Source organism: Mustela putorius, unplaced genomic scaffold (assembly GCF_011764305.1).
Source record: "Mustela putorius furo isolate JIRA1106 unplaced genomic scaffold, ASM1176430v1.1 tig00003863_pilon_pilon_pilon, whole genome shotgun sequence".
NCBI classification, from domain to species: domain Eukaryota; kingdom Metazoa; phylum Chordata; class Mammalia; order Carnivora; family Mustelidae; genus Mustela; species Mustela putorius.
The window spans coordinates 17,604,075-17,621,958 of NW_025422015.1; the positions used below are offsets into that span (position 1 = coordinate 17,604,075).

Sequence of the window (17,884 nt, forward strand, 5' to 3'; positions counted from 1 at the left end):
GCACCTGGGTGGCTCAGTTGGTTAAGCAGCAGCCTTCGGCTCAGGTCATGATCCCAGGTTCCTGGGATAGAGCCATGCATCAGGCTTCCTGCTCAGCTGGAAGCCTGCTGCTCTCTCTCCCACTCCCCCTGTCTCCCACTCTCGCTGTCTCTTTCTGTCAAATAAATAAAATCTTTTTTTAAATTTTTTTAAAAAAATTTTTTAATGCAACTCAAACCCTCCTGTGAGTTAAATCCAGCAATGGACTGCCTGCTTTGCGCTACAGAAAAATGTAGGCAGTAGAAAGAGCTCATCTCCTGTTGTGTGTAGTTTTACACTCGGTTTCTGCAGAGACATGGGCTTGACCTGGTAGTTCCAGTCTGACATCAAAAATCGGTCTTTTTGGATTACTCCTGCACATCCCAGGAGGTCTCTGCCAAATACTCTCTAAACCCCTTTTATTTTGATCAGTTTTCCATATTTGACTGAGACGCTTGACAGCTTGGGGTTTAGGTCTGTAGATATTTCCTTTTACATCAAAGATTAAAATTTTCCTCCTATTTTCGTTTTTTTAAAATTACATTTTAGTTAACATATAGAGCAATATTTGTTTCAGGAGTACAATTTAGTGGTTCATCATTTAAATACAACCCCCAGTGTCCATCACAAGTACCCTCTTTAATACCCATCACCCATATAGCCCATCCCCCACTCACCTCCTTCCATCAACCCTCCATTTGTTCTCCATCATTAAGAGTCTCTTATGGTTTGTTTCCCTCTCTTCCCCTCCCTTTCCCATAAGTTCATATGTTTTCTTTCTTAAATTATACATCTGAGTGAGATCATATGTATTTGTCTTTCACTGGCTGGCTTATTTTACTTAGCATGTATACTCTAGCTTCATCCACATCATTGCAAATGGCAAGATTTCATTTATGATGGCTGAGTAATATTCCATTCGCACAAACATGTACCACACCTTCTTTACCCATTAAATAGTCGATGGACATTTGGGCTCTCTCCATAGTTTGGCTATTATTGATAATGCTGCTGTAAACATCAGGGTGCATGTACCCCTTTGAATCTTTTTTTGTGTATCCTTTGGGTAAATACCTGTAGTGCAATTGCTGGATCATAGGGAAGTTCTGTTTTTGACTTCTGAGGACCCTCCATACTGTTCTCCGGAGTGGCTACATGAGTTTACATTCCCACCAATAGTGCAAGAGTATTCCCCTTTCTTTGCACCCTTGCCACCTGTTGTTTCTTACGTTGTTAATTTTAGCTGTTCTAAGAAGTGTGAAATGGTGTCTCATTGTGGTTTTGATTTGCATTTCCCTGATGATGAGTGATGTTGAGCATCTTTTCACATGTCTGTTAGCCATCTGGATGTCTTTTTTGGAAAAGTGTCTATTCATGTCCTCTGCCCATTTTTTAACTGAATTATTTGTTTTGGGGGGTTGAGTTGTGTAAATTCTTTATATATTTTAGATACTAATCCTTTATCAGATATGTCATTTGCAAATATCTTCTCTTATTCTGTAGACTGCCATTTAGTTTTGTTGATTGTTTCCTTCACTATACAGAAGGTTTTTCTCTTTTTTATTATTATTATTTGACAGAGAGAGAGAGAGAGATCACAAGTAGGCAGAGAGGCAGGCAGAGAGAGAGGGGGAAGCAGGCTCCCTGCTAAGCAGAGAGCCCAATGTGGGGCTCAATCCCAGGACCCTGAGATCATGACCTGAGCCAAAGGCAGCGGCTTAACCCACTGAGCCACCCAGGCACCCACAGAAGCTTTTTATCATGAGGAAGTCCCAGTAGTTCATTTTTGCTTTTGTTTCCCTTGCCTCCTAGCAATGTGTCTAGAAAGAAGTTACTCCGGCCTGTCAAAGAGGTTTCTCATATTCTTCTCTACAATTTTAATAGTTTCCTGTTTCACGTTTAGGTCTTTCATTTATTTTGAATTTATTTTTGTGTTTGGTGTTAGAAAGTGGTCCAGTTTCATTCTTCTGCATGTGGCTGTCCATTTTTCTTATCACCATTTGTTGAAGAGACTTTTTCCTACTGGACATTCTTTTCTGCTCTGTTGCAGATCAATTGACCATATAGTTGTGGGTCCATTACTGGGTTCTCTATTCTGTTCCACTGACCTATGTGTCTGTTTTTGTGCCAATACCATACTGTCTTCATGACTACAGCTTTCTTATATAGCTTAAAACCTGGAATTGTAATGCCTCCGGTATTGTTCTAAGAGAGAAGTGTGTTGCAATATAGGCCTACCTTAAGAAGCAAGAAAATCTCAAATATATAACCTAACCTTATACTGAAAGGAGCTTGAAAAGGCACAACAGGGGCAACTGGGTGGCTCAGTGGGTTAAAGCCTCTGCCTTCGGCTCAGGTCATGATCCCAGGGTCCTGGGATCAAGCCCTGCATCGGGTTCTCTGCTCATCAGGGAGTCTGCTTCCTCTTTCTCTCTCTACCTACCTCTCTTACTACTTGTGATCTCTGTCTGTCAAATAAATAAATAAAATCTTTAAAAAAAAAAAAGAAAGAAAAGGAAAGGCATAGCAAATAAAGCCTAAAGCCACCAGAAAAGGGGAAACAATAAAGATTAGAGAAGAAATAATAATATAGAAACAAAAAACAAATGAGTGGATTAATGAAACTGGTATCATTTTCAAAATGTATTTTGGTCTTGGGAATTGAGGGTGAAGGGAAAATAATCCTTATTTTATCATTGTCAAAGCAGAAGACCTCAAAAAATTTCTTCTTACCCAAAGCCTTTTCTTTTCAGTGGCTTTATTCTCTTGGCAGAGTATGAAATACTTGGACAGTATCAAAAACTGAGAAATAAAAGAAAGATCAATTAGCTGTTATAGATCTTGATAGACATTATTGCTAATCATACTCATCGCCTGGATCTATGAAAAACAGGAGTTCGTGGATAAAAGAATACAAGTGGGCTTTGGAGGAAGCACTTTTCTGGATTTGAATACGTAGTCCCTACTGTGTTCATAGCGACTGTGAGAACGTTGAACACACGCTCTGCTCTGTGTTGAGACGGTCCATTGTTTGGCTCTTGGAGCTGCAGCTCAGAGCTTCATCTTGTTTTGCTTGCTAAAGCCATTTGATAAAATAAGGGAAAATGCTCTTGGAAAAGGTTGATGTTGAAAATGTGGAATGCAGCTCATGTTTTAACTTCTGTTCCCCCCATTTTTTCCTTTTTTTTGAAGTATGACTACGAATATGACGAGAATGGTGACAGAGTCGTTTTAGGGAAAGGCACTTACGGGATCGTCTACGCTGGCCGAGACCTGAGCAACCAAGTCAGAATCGCTATAAAGGAAATTCCAGAGAGAGACAGCAGGTACAGTAACTGTGGCTAATAAATGCAGTTTTCAAAGTACTTTGGATTGTTTATAGAATTTTAGACAATGTTTTGGTGATATTTTAATTAATGAAACTGTCTGAAAACTCCAGTGTCTTAATCAGCCCCCTCTGAGGGTTAGCTGCTGCATCAGTCAGTGACTTAGGCACAGCCCTCTGGTATCACCTCTCAGAGGGGACAAGGACAGGACTTCTAAAGAGTAGAAAAGACAATGGCCTGGGCATATTGGGCTCAGATGTGTCAAAGAATGGTTGATGTATTAGATGGATAGATGGGGAGTGAGCAGGATCAGAAATGGTTTGAACCACAGGTTCCAGTGTCCAATATTGCACCTAAGGAGCTTGGAAGTCATCCCTCCATCTTAACAACTGGGAAACTGACCAAACTAAGACCAAACTAAAAATTTTGGAATCCACTGGAGAAGGGAGGTCACAGGACCCCAAGCTTGGAGAAACAGTCATGGGAGGTGGGGGACACTTTTGTGAGTTTTGCCTCCAGAAGCCCTACCAGACCCTCACAGTGACATTGGAGAAGAATTCCCTTATGCTTCCAGCAGGGGAGAAGGGGGAGAGGAACCATTTTGAAATATGCCACAGCTCTGTTCTTCCTAACAAGGTCTGACCTCAAAGAGGCTATTTTTACCAGGCCCTAACCTATGAGAGTGTTATCAGAGCCTAACCAGCTGGGGAAAAGAAATACCCAACTCTTGCCCACTGTAGCCGCCCTGTCCTAGCTGAGGGCAGCAGGGGACAGGGGAGAAGGGAGACTGCAAAGCATTTGTGAGGCTCCCAGCCCAGTGGCACAGGCTCCTGAAGAGGCTGAGACCTAAGCATAAGACTATAGAATGCTTCCCCATAAGACTATAGAATGGTTCCTTTTGCCTAATACATCATGCTTGAGTTTCAACAAAAATAACAGAGCATACCAAAAGACAAAAAACACAGTTTGTTTGTTTATTTATTTATTTATTTTATAATGTGACAGAGAGGTAGAAGATCACAAGTAGGCAGAAAGGCAGAGAGAGGCGGGGAAGCAGGCTCCCTGCAGAGCAGGGAGCCCAATGTAGGGCTCGATCTCAGGACCCTGAGATCATGACCTGAGCCAAAGGCAGAGGCTTAACCCACTGAGCAACCCAGGTGCCCCCACAGTTTGAAAAGACAGAGCAAGCATCAGAACCAGACTCAGATATGGCAGGGATGTTGGAACAATCAGACCAGGAATTTAAAAACAACTTTAATATGCTGCAGGCTCTAATGGGTAAAGTAGATGGTGTACAGAAACGGAGTATAAGCTGAGATGGAAATCCTAAGTAAGGATCAAAGAAATGCTAGAGATCAAAATCACTAACAAATGAAGAAGGCCTTTGCTGGGCTGGACACAGTTCCCTTTTTGAGCTCAAGGATATGTCCTCAGGAAGTTCCACAACTGGGGTGCCTCAGTGACTCACTTGGTTAAGCATCTCAGTTTTGGCTCAGGTCATGATCTCAGGGTTGTGAGATCAAGTCCCATGTCAGGCTTCACACTCAGCAAGGAGTCTGCTTAAGATTCTCTCCCTCTTCCTCTCCTTCTGCTCCTCCCCCACTCTCTGTCAAATAAATAAATCTTTTAAAAAGGAAGGGAGAGAAGAAAGGAAGGAAGGAGGGAAGAAAGGAAGGAGGGGAGGAAAAGAAAGAGAGAAAGAGAAAGAAAGAAAGAAAGAAAAAAGAACTTCTAAAACTGAAAAATAAGAAGACTGTAAAGAACAGAACAGTATATCCAATGCCTAGGGCAATAGCAGAAGGAAAAGAAAGAGAAAAGAACAGAACTATTTGAAGAAATGGTGTGAACCACACATAGTTTGGCTGTGTAGAAAATGGCAGGGTTTTTAGAACAAGAAGGTTGTTGAGGGCATGGAACCGCTCTGCTCACAGAATTTCTGTTGCTCCCTGCTCTGGTCCTCTGTTCTGTGGTTTGTATCTCTAACCAGTAATTCTCTGTTGTCCAGTCTCATGATTCCTGCTGCCCCGTGGCTTCCCTTGTATCTTCTCTCCATAAGATAGAGCTCCTCCAATCAACTACATGCATTCTTTATGGGTTGTGTATTCAAACTCTGAAAGAGGGGGGAGTGGATTGAGTCCATTGTTACTATTGGCCTCTTTGAGCCAGACTTTAATGCTGGGCTACATCCTGGCTTTGAGGATCTTCCAGAACTGGGGCATCTGGGTGACTCAGTTGGTTAAGCATCTGGTTCTCAATTTCAGCCCAGGTCATGATCTCAGGGTCATAAGATCAAGTCCACTCAAGTCCACTTGTCTCTGGCAATGGTGACTGGGTTACATGACCAACTTTCTTCAGAAGCTCTCTGGGTCATCTGTCTACCCAGCCTCACCACTTGTAAGTTTCCAGGGTAACATGGCCAAAACAGAACTGTACATTTTTACCCCCAGATGTACTCACCTGAAGTATTCCCTGCCTCAGTGAAGGTTATCCTGTCTATCAGCTGCTCAGGCCAAAACCTAGGATTCCTTTAGATCCCTCTCCTTCTCTCGATGTCTCCTCCATCAATAAGTTGTACTGAGGTCTCGGCTTCTGTAACATCCTCGGTCTCCCCACTCCTACCCGCCACTACAGCTACAAGTTCAGTCTTCAGGTCTCTCACACGGGATCCTTACTGCAGCCTTCTCGGAAGGAGTCTCTGCCTTCACTCTTCCTTTCCCCCTACTCAGGCCTTCCTCGGAGAAGCCACAGACATCTCTCTGAAGTGAAAAATCACATCATGTCACTGCTGCTTGAAACCCTTCAGTGGATCCTTATTGTAACCAGCATGAAACCCCCAACCCTTAGCATAGACCTTGGCTTCCCCTGGTGGCCCCCACTTCCTCTCTGGCAGCCACGCCGACCCCAGGAACACAGAGGCTCATTCCAAAGGACTCAGCAGCAATGCCTCATTTCCTTCAGTTCTCAATTCAGACTTTAAACCAGCAGACAGGCCTTCCTTACCTCCCCCAAGCTGAAAAACACATCCTCCCAAAGCGGCCAGTGTCCCAGGTCCCAGCTCTTTTTGCCTTTCCATCCTTAGTGCGTGACTTTCCTCCATGGCCGCTTTGCCTCCAGCCTCTATATTAGCATTCGAGGTAGGAAAAAGAAAAAAGACAACTTTCCCAGAAATGTCCAGCATACTTTCACCTCTGTTCCATTCACTGAAAGTGATCACCCTGACCCCCAATAGCATTTTTAGCTGACCCTACAAAAAAAAAATCCTACAAATGGAAAGACAAATGTGAGGTAGGCAAACAGCTGTTGCTGTGTGCCCCACGTATGGTTTTCATTTTATTTTCTTTGATACTGTTGCAGAGTTTCCTCTTGGTTAATCCATGAGACATATTTATGAATCCCCTCTTATGAGATGATGATAGAAATTGTTAATGAAATACCTAGGGTAATATATACAAACTTGTCATCTTAAAAATGTTAAATATTCCTATAGGTTCTTTTATTATTATTGTTAATATATAATGTATTATTTGCCCTAGGGGTACAGGTCTGTGAATCATCAGTCTTACACAATTCACAGCACTCACCATAGCACACACCCTCCCCAGTGCCATTAACCCAGCCACCCTATCCCTAACCCCTCTCACCCCCCCAGCAACCCTGAGTTTGTTTCCTGAGATTAAGAGTCTCTTATGGTTTGTCCTCCTCCCGATCCCATCTTGTTTCATTTTTCCCTCCCTATTCACCACGACCCCTGTGCCCTGCCTCTCAAATTCCTCATATCAGAGAGATCATATGATAATTGTCTTTCTCTGATTGACTTACTTCGCTCAGCATAATACCCTCTAGTTCCATCCACATCTTTCAGTAACATATATGCAGATTTTGAAACAATATAAAATTTAACAGGTTTATCACTATCCAATGACTGCAGCAAACCGACCAACCTTTAGCAACAGCCCTTCCCCTCCCACCAGCAAATGAATTTAAGTAGGTAGTTGGAAGCAAACCACTTTTAGAATCCCCTTTGTAACTTGTTTATTCAGCTGCCATTGAGCATTCACAAAGCACACCAACACCAACAAAGGTCCTGTTTGGTAGCGATGCATTTGGCAGAACATTGGTTGTTTGAAAACCCTCGAATGACGAGTGCTTCTCTTGAACAGCTGGAGCCCGGCATCTCCTTATTACCTGTAGAAGCAAAAGTGACGTCTCTCGTGTTATCGTGAGAGACAACACACAAAGCTGTTTCCATCTATATGCCCTGGAGAAGTTTTCACGTTGCATGCAAAAAAAAAAAAAATAGCAGTTAGAAAGGATGATTGCTAAGGTAATAGGATGCATGTGAATAATGCATGATCCAGCATCTACCACGTGTGGCCATCTGGAATGAACGATCATAGCAACAAAGACAGTTGCTTTGTTTCCTTCACACTTTAAAAGCACTTTGTTAGAGAATCGGAGGAGTTGTAGGAGAGAAGGGGTGGTGGGTTCCTAATCTGTCCCAACTAGTGGTTAAGCTCAGGTTGGCTTCCTCTTCCAACATTCTACACACAACTGAACTATTTACTTAGATCAGTTATTCTCTACCCTGCTGCATATTAGAGCCAACTGGGGCACTTTAAGAATTACTGATGCTAAGGCTTTATCCCCCGAAATTCTGGAGTGAGTTTTTCAGGCATTGGTTATTTTTACAAAACCCTTTCAGGAGGTGAGATGTCCAGCCAAGGCTGGGAACCACTGGTATGGATCGACGTAGTGGGGATTTGACTCAGAACGTGCTCTGGAAATACATATGGGTTAATAGTTTTTCAAAGCTAAATATATATAAGTAACTCTGATTATCTGTACCTTTTCTTCTTTCCACTGTCACGACTAGTAGAAAAGAAATAAGATTTCTTGTAACTCCCATAGATACACATTGCTGATTGACATGAACAAATTAGCATTTCATGCTTATTCGGTGTTTGACACTTACCCTTTCACTTAGTGAGACTTTCTGAGTGTTACTAATGAATTTCATATTGGAGAAGAGTTCTTATTCTTAGCTAGGTTGAATCCAGACTATTATTGTAACTTTTAAGCTATCCTTTGGTTATATAATGGGGGAGGAGGGCAGGAGAGTGACATAATTCCTTTTCCAGGATCTTATATTTAAACATTCATAATTGATTTTCAGTAGAGGCTCAGGAGGTGACAACGCTTTGGCTTATCATAAACTGAATTAATCACTTGCTTTGGATTTTTAATCATTTTTAATGCCCTAAATCTATAGAACAGACCCAGTATTGCTACTAATTTATCTCATGCATATCGAGAGCAATCTTCTGCTGAGTGTTTTCTTTTTTTTTTTTTAAGATTTTTATTTATTTATTTGACAGACAGAGATCACAAGTAGGCAGAGAGAGAGAGAGGGGGAAGCAGGCTCCCCGCTGAGCAGAGAGCCCAATGAGGGACTCGATCCCAGGACCCTGAGATCATGACCCGAGCCAAAGGCAGCGGCTTAACCCACTGAGCCACCCAGGCACCCCTGCTGAGTGTTTTCTTATTAACTAGTGTTTTAAACTGTTTTAAACACCATGGAAGAAGGAACTTGCAAATGTCCTGAGAATCACAATCTAAGTAACTTATTGGTAACACTACATATCTGTGTTTCTCAAGTTGTCTCAGTTACCGAATGGAGTTGTCTCTAACTGATATCCTGTTGAGGGGTTCAGGTTAATACCTACTTTATCGTTCCTAGAGCAGTTCTACAGAAAAATAAAATGAGCGAAAGATTTAAAATACAAGTTAATTTTTCTGTGGTTGTTAGAAGCATTCTGAGTAATATTTTACAGATTATAAAAGTTTGCTTAAAGGAATTTGGGTTTTTGTAACTTCCTAATTGCTTTAGCTTTATAGCTTATTGGGAAAAACTCCATGACAATAGAATTGTTCCATACTAGCCAATTCTAGTATATGTTATTAAAAAAAAAATAAGCCATTCTGTTTATATGGATTTACCATCATAAGATCTAAGCATTTCTTGTATGTAGCAGCAAAGGAAATAATGAGGCATCAGGTTTGTAGTTTATGGGCTGGTGGTTAGTGCCTTTCATACCTGTAACCTTCATTGTACAACAGAAAAAAAATTAGAGAATAGCTTTGGGTCTCTAACATGCTACCATATAATAATCATGTTAGTATAAGTATATAATATTAATCTTCAAGATTGAGAAGAGTCTAGAAGCTTTAGAGTACTTCAGATAATCATCAAAAGGGTTGTTCTGTCTGTTCCAGAAATATAAAACACTTTCACTGTATAATCTGATAAAGCAACGTATATCAAGTAAGTGATTTTTAAAGCAACCAGATGGTTTAATGCTGGTCTTTCAGTATGGAGGCCTGCATAGGATGGGGTAAAAAAAAAATCATGATATATTAGAACTGATGGACCCAGTAAGATGAGGATTTGCCAGGAGCTCAAAGAGGCTTGGGATGTAAATGGTTTTATGTTTCCTACAGAAGAGTTGCTGGGCCTTTCGGTAAGTTCTGGAATGAAAATGAAAGTGATTTATAATTTTTATCTCCCAGGGCAAGAGTCTCCTGGAGTAGTAGAGTTATGTTATGAGGCCAGTGAAATAAAAAGTCATGTTAATGTAGACAGTGAGCTATGTGGGTGCATTCAGTTTTCCTGAACTAATATCTTAGCTCTGTCACTTACTAGCTTTAAGATCTTGGACAGGTTAGTTATCATCCTGGTCAATCAATTCCTCATCTATAAAATGGGCACCTTAAAAGTACCTTCTCCTGGGGTTGTCATGCGAAATGAGTTAGTGTATACAAGAGGCTCAGATCAATGCCTGACACATTTCTCTTCAGGCCCTACCTACCACTGCTTCAACTTCACAGAATTTACATTAGAGAAATAAATACTTTAGATAGTCATATTTTATTTTATGTATGGACATATAGCTGACGTTTCAATTTGTATTGTTAGGGTACAGAGTCGACCACCCCTCAATTAGAGAACACTCTCAATAATGCAAGTCACACAGCGAGATTTATTTCCAGCTAGCTGGGGTCCAAGTATCTGCCCGGCACAGCGGGTTTCAACAAGGATCCTGAGCACTCAAAGCCAAGGGTTTATATTAGCATTTTCAAGGCACTTTTTCATGGCTACATACATATCTTGCACCCCATTTTGACAGTTTAACTTTGTTTAACCTTTTGCCACCCCGGCATCACCCTGGCGCCATCTTGGCGGTTAAGTGAGATTTAGGGTTAGAAGAAATTTAACTTTATTTACATTTCCTTCTGTCTCAGCCTCCCCCAGTTTTATGGTGGGGAGGGCGACCTTAGGCCTTGAGGAACTGAGCCTTTGTCTCTGGAAATTGGGCCATTGAAGAGATAGCCTTTTTGTTGTAAATCACCAGGACATTTGCAAACCAACGGAGACTCCTGTATTGCAGGATTGTGATCTCTGCAAGTTAACTATTTGTTTTCTTTAACATCTGGTCCCTGTGGTGCCATCACCTAACGGCCCTGGTGGTATGTGATTAAGTTGTTTCTTAGGTTTTAGCTACTTTCTCTTATCTCAAGTTACCTGTGCTTGTCTTGTCCGCTGGTTAGGGACGCTCAGTAAAATGGCTTCTGGGCCTTCAGGATGGCCATTCTTATGCTAACCCACTCTCACAGTGCAAGGTGCCGGCTTTTGCTTTGCCAAGATGACTGCGCTTATGTCAGGGCTAGACTCGAGGTGGGTACAGCCTTGTTTTTCTTGGCCTCCACACCTGGAGCTGGTTTCTGGGACTTGTTTTTAAGTCCCCTGGGGGAAGGGGAGCAGGGACAATTTAAGAGTTAAACAACAAACTCATGGTTAACCTCATTGGAAGCCTTTGACTAAAATAAAAATATAAAATAGGTCCTTACAGTATTGCTTTCATCTATACACTAAAATCTGGCTACACGATTAGCTCATCAACACTGGCATGTCTTTTAGATACTCCCAGCCCCTGCATGAAGAAATAGCATTGCATAAGCATCTGAAGCACAAAAATATTGTCCAGTATCTGGGCTCTTTCAGTGAGAATGGCTTTATCAAAATCTTCATGGAGCAGGTCCCAGGAGGTAAGAGAGGTTTTTCTTTCTTTAAAAAGTATAAATTTTTATGAGCTTAAAGAGAAGCACGATTGAATGGGATTTACCAGTTTACAGGTCTTAATTTTTCTAAGTTAAAAGATAAATCAGATTATGTTCATTGCATCATTATTTACAATAGCCAAGATATGGAAACAAGCTAAGTGTCCATCATTGGATGAATGGATAAAGATGATGTGTTTCATATACACAGTGAAATATTATTCATCCATATAAAAGAGTGACATCTTGCCATTTCGACAACACAGATAACTATGAGGGCATTATGCTAAGTGAAATAAGTTTTACAGGGAAAGTCAAATACTCTGTGATCTCACTTACATGTAGAATATTAAAAAAAAAAAAAAAATACCAAGCAGACAAACCAAAAAAAAACCAAGCTCCTAAATAACAGAGAAACAAATAGGTGGTTGCCAGAGCAGGGGGGTGGAGGGTACGGGTGGGCAAAATGGGGGAAAAGAGTCAAAAAGTACAAACTTCCAGTTATAAAATAAGTCCCAGGGATGTGATGTTTAGCCTCGTGACTAGAGTTACCACTACTGTATTGTGTATTTGAAAGTTGCTATAGAGTGTAGAATTTAAACTTTCTCATCACAAGAAAATGTTTTTGTAACTGTGCGTGGTGACAGGTGTTAACTAGACTTATTGTGGTGATCACAACCCGGTGTATGTAAATATCCCATCATTGTGTAGTACACCTGAAACTACATAATGTTCGCCAATTATACCTCAATAAAAGTTTTTTTTCAAATTAGACCTGTGACATCAGCTTGCTGTTTATTAGGAGACAATAAAAGTATGCTGAACCATTTTAGTACCAATCATCGTGACTTGGATTAAAGTTAGAGACGGAGTGGCCTTTTATTTTGACTGTAATAATGAGCATCTTCAGGGTATATGAGAGCCCAAGCATCTAAAACTCACTCTACTTCCTGGGCCCCCAGGAATAATCAATCAATGTTAGTTTAAGTTACTGCTCCACTTTTAATATACTTTGAAGAACTGATTTGATAAGATTCTATCCACTGTTTCTCCCTACTTTACAGGAAGTCTTTCGGCTCTCCTTCGTTCCAAATGGGGCCCATTGAAGGACAATGAGCAAACAATTGGCTTTTATACAAAGCAGATACTTGAAGGATTAAAATACCTCCATGACAATCAGATAGTCCACCGGGATATAAAGGTAGGATCCACTAGGATTCACGCTTACAAGCTCCTTGGTAGGTCACTGTTTGCTTTGCAAAAGTCATAGCGTGTTACGAGTATTAATTGAGAATCGTGAATAAATCAACCTTAGAAAGAGCAGAAATGTAAGGCACTACCTCCTCTGCTCCAAGTCAGTTATTGATAAACCTTATCTCTTCTCCTCAAGGAATAAATCTCTCAGCCATGTTCAGCCAGAAAAGATTGACCTTCCACTGCATGCCTGACACTGTTTCAGGTGCTCTGGGGAGGGAGTAACTCAGCAGGACAAAACTGGGCAGCTTAGGGTCCCGATGCCTGAGGCGCTTACAAGCTGCTTAGTCTTTGTATCCTTGCCCGGACTGGCTACTCAGTAGATATTGACTACATCAATGGATGAATGATTAGGAGGGGAAAGGAAAAAAAAAAAAAAAAAAGATTCCCTATTCTCACAAGTATGATATAGTTGTTAGAACTAAAATTAAGTAATTATTTGCTTCTCTTTTAAAAGAGAAAATTCAGAGCTAATAAATTTCGACATAGGGGGACTGTGGAAGGGAAGTTACTGTTACTATCCCCCAAATCAACCCAGATCTCATTTCTTTGCCATATCCCTAAATATTCCAGGAAAAGAAGCAAAACAACAGAAAAAATAAAATGACTAGGGAATCATGAATATCTTGGCTGAACACAGGTAGCCCCAACAGTTTGCAAACTATAGCAGGCCCAAAACGAGGCACCTGTTTGACCCTGTGGCCTGAGTAGAAGGTTGTGAATTGATAATATGTAAACAAAAATGGTGTCAGGAATTCACTCTGAAGGTTAACTATTAATGAAGAGCACAGACTGAATCCTTATTTGCTCTGAGGACACCTTTTCTTGTTGGACTTACAAGCCAACAACAAACAGTAATGGAAGAAAGAACGTTTTTGACTCAAGTCTTTTGTTCTCCAGGGCGACAATGTGTTGATTAATACTTATAGTGGTGTTCTCAAGATCTCGGACTTCGGGACATCAAAGAGGCTAGCTGGCATAAATCCATGTACCGAAACTTTTACTGGTATGTTTTTGCAGTGATGATACAGATCTTATGTAATTAAAGAAATAATTGCTGCATTAGAGCCTAATGTGAGAGATAAAGTCAGTCTGGGTTCTCACAGACATTCCCGTGTGTATATTTTGGTGCTCACTGAAAAATGTTACGCAGAATTTGATCTGGCTCTTTTCTCATCTTGTATTTCTAGGATTTGCTCAGTCTCCTGTTTAATGCCACGGAAATGTTTGTTTTGTTTTGTTTTTAAGTCCATTTGTTATTTGTTTTCCCCTTTATGTCATTACTTCTCTTCTGGTTGGCTAAAGCCACTATAACCCTAACAAGATTTTTTTTTAAACTTTTTTTTAGCCCAACCTCTCTGTGATTCTTACTCATATCTTAATCACTTCCCATTTGAACTATAAGTTCCTAATCTGTTTACTCCCTGTGGCCTATTTCCTACTCACAATATAAATAACCCTTAGCATTTCAATTCAGAAACAGGAAATGACTCACCAACTCGGAATTGGGGTGGGGAGAGAGCTTGCCTGAGAAATTAGGCAATCCAGCCACTAAGCTACCTCTGAACAAAGTCCTGGGAGAATGGAGAGAAAGTGATTGCCAAAAAGGTACCAAGAGGAAACCAAGGCTCAGAGAGATGAATGCCAGCCACTCCCCCCCCGCTCCCCGCCTCACCACCAGGTACAGGAGGCCATCTGGAACTTAGACTCTGGTCTCCACTTGAAGTTCTTACTGCCCCACTCTGCTGAGTCTCATGAAGCGCTAAGCCCTTGTTATAATCATCAGAGAAAGACTAATTTAACCAAAAACTGTAATGAATAATCTGTGATCTAAGATAAAGCAAAATGGCCAGGTCCCCCCATTTCTGAATTCTGTGTGGTAGGTGATGGTACCTCAATTTTGCAGGTGAGGAGACTGAGGGAGCAAAGAGAGATCATAGATAGAAGACGCAACAGCTTGTAAATGGTAGAACTTGGGTTTTTCATCTACCCTTTGCTCTTTCCTTTGACCTTCTGGCTCTAGTCCATCTTCCTCTGCACTGTGCTGATGTATCTGTTCTGGTAGCCTGGGAAGGGAAAAGGAGAGAGAGAATTTCTGTATATTTTCTCCTCAGAACATTCCGTCAATAGCACCTTTGACCCAGTTCCTACCCTCACAGCAATGGGTATTTAGGGCACAGCATTAAGCATATTTAAGATGTATTTTTTTAACAAAATTAATTCTAGCCTACTAGTAACTTGAAATGTCTTTCCATTTCTTTCTCATACCCTCTCAACTTGGCAAGAGACATTTTAGATGCCGCCAAGACTCAGTAACTTCTGATGGGAGAATCCCTACTTTCAGACTTTTTATTTGAGTAAGATGTTAATGTAATGTCTTCTGCTAATCTTGAAGACATGTTTTTTAATCCCCAAAGGAGTTGTAGTGAAGCAGTCCTTCCAGAATCCTTTGCACTTCTCACACTGGCCTCACATGAGTGACACAGGTCACTAACATGCCTGGTCTGTCTCCAGGGCTGATAGAGAGGACTTGGAGAGGCATACCTTGATCTGCTCACGGCCATAGCCCTCACAAGTGCTCAGTCAATTTCTGATGAACTGACTGCAAAGACATTGACCTATTTGGTGATTTGGTGAGAGGGAAGGCAGCATCAACCGCCATTTATAGAGTGCTTACTATCTATCTGACTGTGTTAAGTGCTTTACGTATTTCACTGAAATTCATACATCAGCTCTAATTATTTGGAATCAGTATCCCAATTTATGATGCAAAATTAAGGTTCAAAGAGGTTGAATAACTTGCCTGAAGCCACAGTGCTAGTAATAGAGCTATGATTCAAACTAGATTTAACATGCCAAGTGGAATTATCTTCTCCCCAAACCCATTCCACCCACACACTTCTCCATCTCAGTTGATGGCCACCCAAAACTTAGAGGGATCCTCTTTTCTCACACCCCAGCCCAATCCGCAAGGAAGCCTACAGGCTCTACCTTCCAGAAGGTGTCCAAAATTGGACCACTCCTCTCTGCCTCCACTGTTGCCACCCTCAGCTCTCAACTGCATTACCTCCAAAGCCTGTTCTCCCTCCTTTGGCTTTTGCCTCCTACTGTCTGCTCTTAACACTGCAACCAGAGTGATCCTTTGAAACATAAATCAAGCCCTGTTACTAAGAGACTTCGGTTGCTTTCTGTTTCTTTCAGAGCAAACAAATGCGGAAGTCCTAATATGGTGGACGAGGCTCTGACCTGATTCGGAGTCCATTACCTTTTAGACTTCATGTTCTACTCTTCCCCTTGCTCCCTCTGTGCCAGAAACCCTGGCCTTCCTGCATTTCCTTCATATACCATGTGGCAGGGCCTTTGCTCCTGCTCTTTGTTCTGCTAGTAACACTTTTCTCCCAGCTATGTATGGCTAAGTCCCTTTCCTTCAAGTTTTATCCCAGATACCATCTCAGCGACCTACCATGATTACCCTATTGATGTGGCAGCCCTCCCTGTGCACTCTTGATCCCCCCAAAACATTTTTTTGGTCATTGATATATCACTTTCTAACATACTATATAATTTGCTGATTTATTATGCTATACTTTAATGTCTGTCTCCCACTGCAAAAAATACAAGCTCCATGAGCCAAGGATTTCTGCTAACCCCACTGCTATATGCTAAGTGCCTGGCCCACACTTTAGGCCCTTGACCTAAATCTGCTGAAGGAATGAGTGGATTAAGTGGGATGTCAAAGTTCACACTTTGAACCACTAAGTCGTAGTAGTTTCATGAGTGATTGCAATGTCAAAGAAATACTAAACGAGATTATTATAAAGTAATTTTTTAAATCTTTGGAATGAAGCTATATAAGGTATGGATTTTAGAGTCCGTACTCTTAACTAGAGTCAATGCATTCCTTAGGCTAATGTACAGATTGGCTTGTGTCTTCACTGTCTTGCTCTGTAAATCTCCTTATATAAAATATTATGTGTCATATGATTATGGAATATAGAGAGCAGATATGAATACATAATTAAACCTGGTTTTTTTTTTGGCACTTGCTCTATGGGGGATAATTAAGCATGACTAGCAGATAGAACTTCTCGAAATATCTGATAAATAAAAACATTGCATACTGTGTTAAGATATTACTTGAATTGTCCAATTTTTAAAGTCCACTGTATTTTAATCAGTTGTGATTTCTACTCAAGATATTAGTACAACTTAAATTCTCTCATCACTTCTATTTTAGACTCAGATACAGGAAAAACCAACTGGTAGACTTAAACACATAAACTTTTTCTAAAAGACCATTTGATTTTATTTACATCATTAAAAAAAAAAACATTCACCCTTGTTCATCATCTATAAATAGAGAAATCATAGCAGTTTTCTCCTAAGGGTAGGTGATTTGAAGAATGTATTTACCTTTCCCTTGGCCAGATGAAATGCTTCCCTCCAATAATGTTGCTGATTTAAGCAGACAGCAGACATGTATAGTCATATGTGAACTTGAACATGAGCTATTGCCACATAATAATGAGAGCTGGAAGATAACCTGGCAAAATGACAATACTTGACAAAAATAATATACTTTTATTTGGTTTTATGTACAACAAACAGCCAGTTTCTAGCATATGTTGTTGGGTTTCCTAGGAACAATTTAGAGGAATGGTGCATAGCAGTTTCACCTATAAATCATGCATGAGGTATTCATAAAAGGTGTCTGTATTTATCAAAATGTCTGTCAGTTTGGTTATGAATCAGAAAATACTGAAGTAGCTCTTTTAGCAAATGCCTCAGTATTTGAAATAATTGAATATGGCATCTTGGATGAGTTCCTGTTTGCTGATTATATCATTTGTATGAGTCTATCAGTAGCAGGGGATATGGCAATAATCTGTTCCTGTTCACACTTCTGACTCATTGTTGGATTTGGAGGAATCACTCTAGGGGGTAGTAGAAGCCAATTCAGCCCTCTTGTTCCATCCACTGAGACAACTGCAGTTGAGTGTTTATCTGATATACCAGACCAGAGCCAGAACCAAGCATAGTTGGCTCTCCGTTTAGTGTTCTATCATACCAAACTCTTTCACTGTCTGATTCCACATGGCCTTTTAAATCTCTATGTTTCATTGTATTCTTCTGCACTCTGTGTCTCGTGATTTGTCTGTACTGATGGCTCC

General features: G+C 40.7%; 1 protein-coding gene across 2 annotated transcripts in view; it reads left to right on the forward strand.

Annotated features, from left to right (window-relative positions):
* The window catches only part of MAP3K5 (mitogen-activated protein kinase kinase kinase 5), a 199,889-nt gene that overhangs the window by 143,328 nt on the left and 38,677 nt on the right, over positions 1-17,884 (forward strand). For both annotated transcript variants that reach the window (XM_004740273.3, XM_045066319.1), the window contains exons 15-18: positions 3,211-3,344; positions 11,320-11,447; positions 12,524-12,660; positions 13,614-13,719. In XM_004740273.3, coding sequence (XP_004740330.1) covers positions 3,211-3,344; positions 11,320-11,447; positions 12,524-12,660; positions 13,614-13,719 — 505 coding nt within the window. The remainder of the gene's footprint in view (positions 1-3,210; positions 3,345-11,319; positions 11,448-12,523; positions 12,661-13,613; positions 13,720-17,884) is intronic.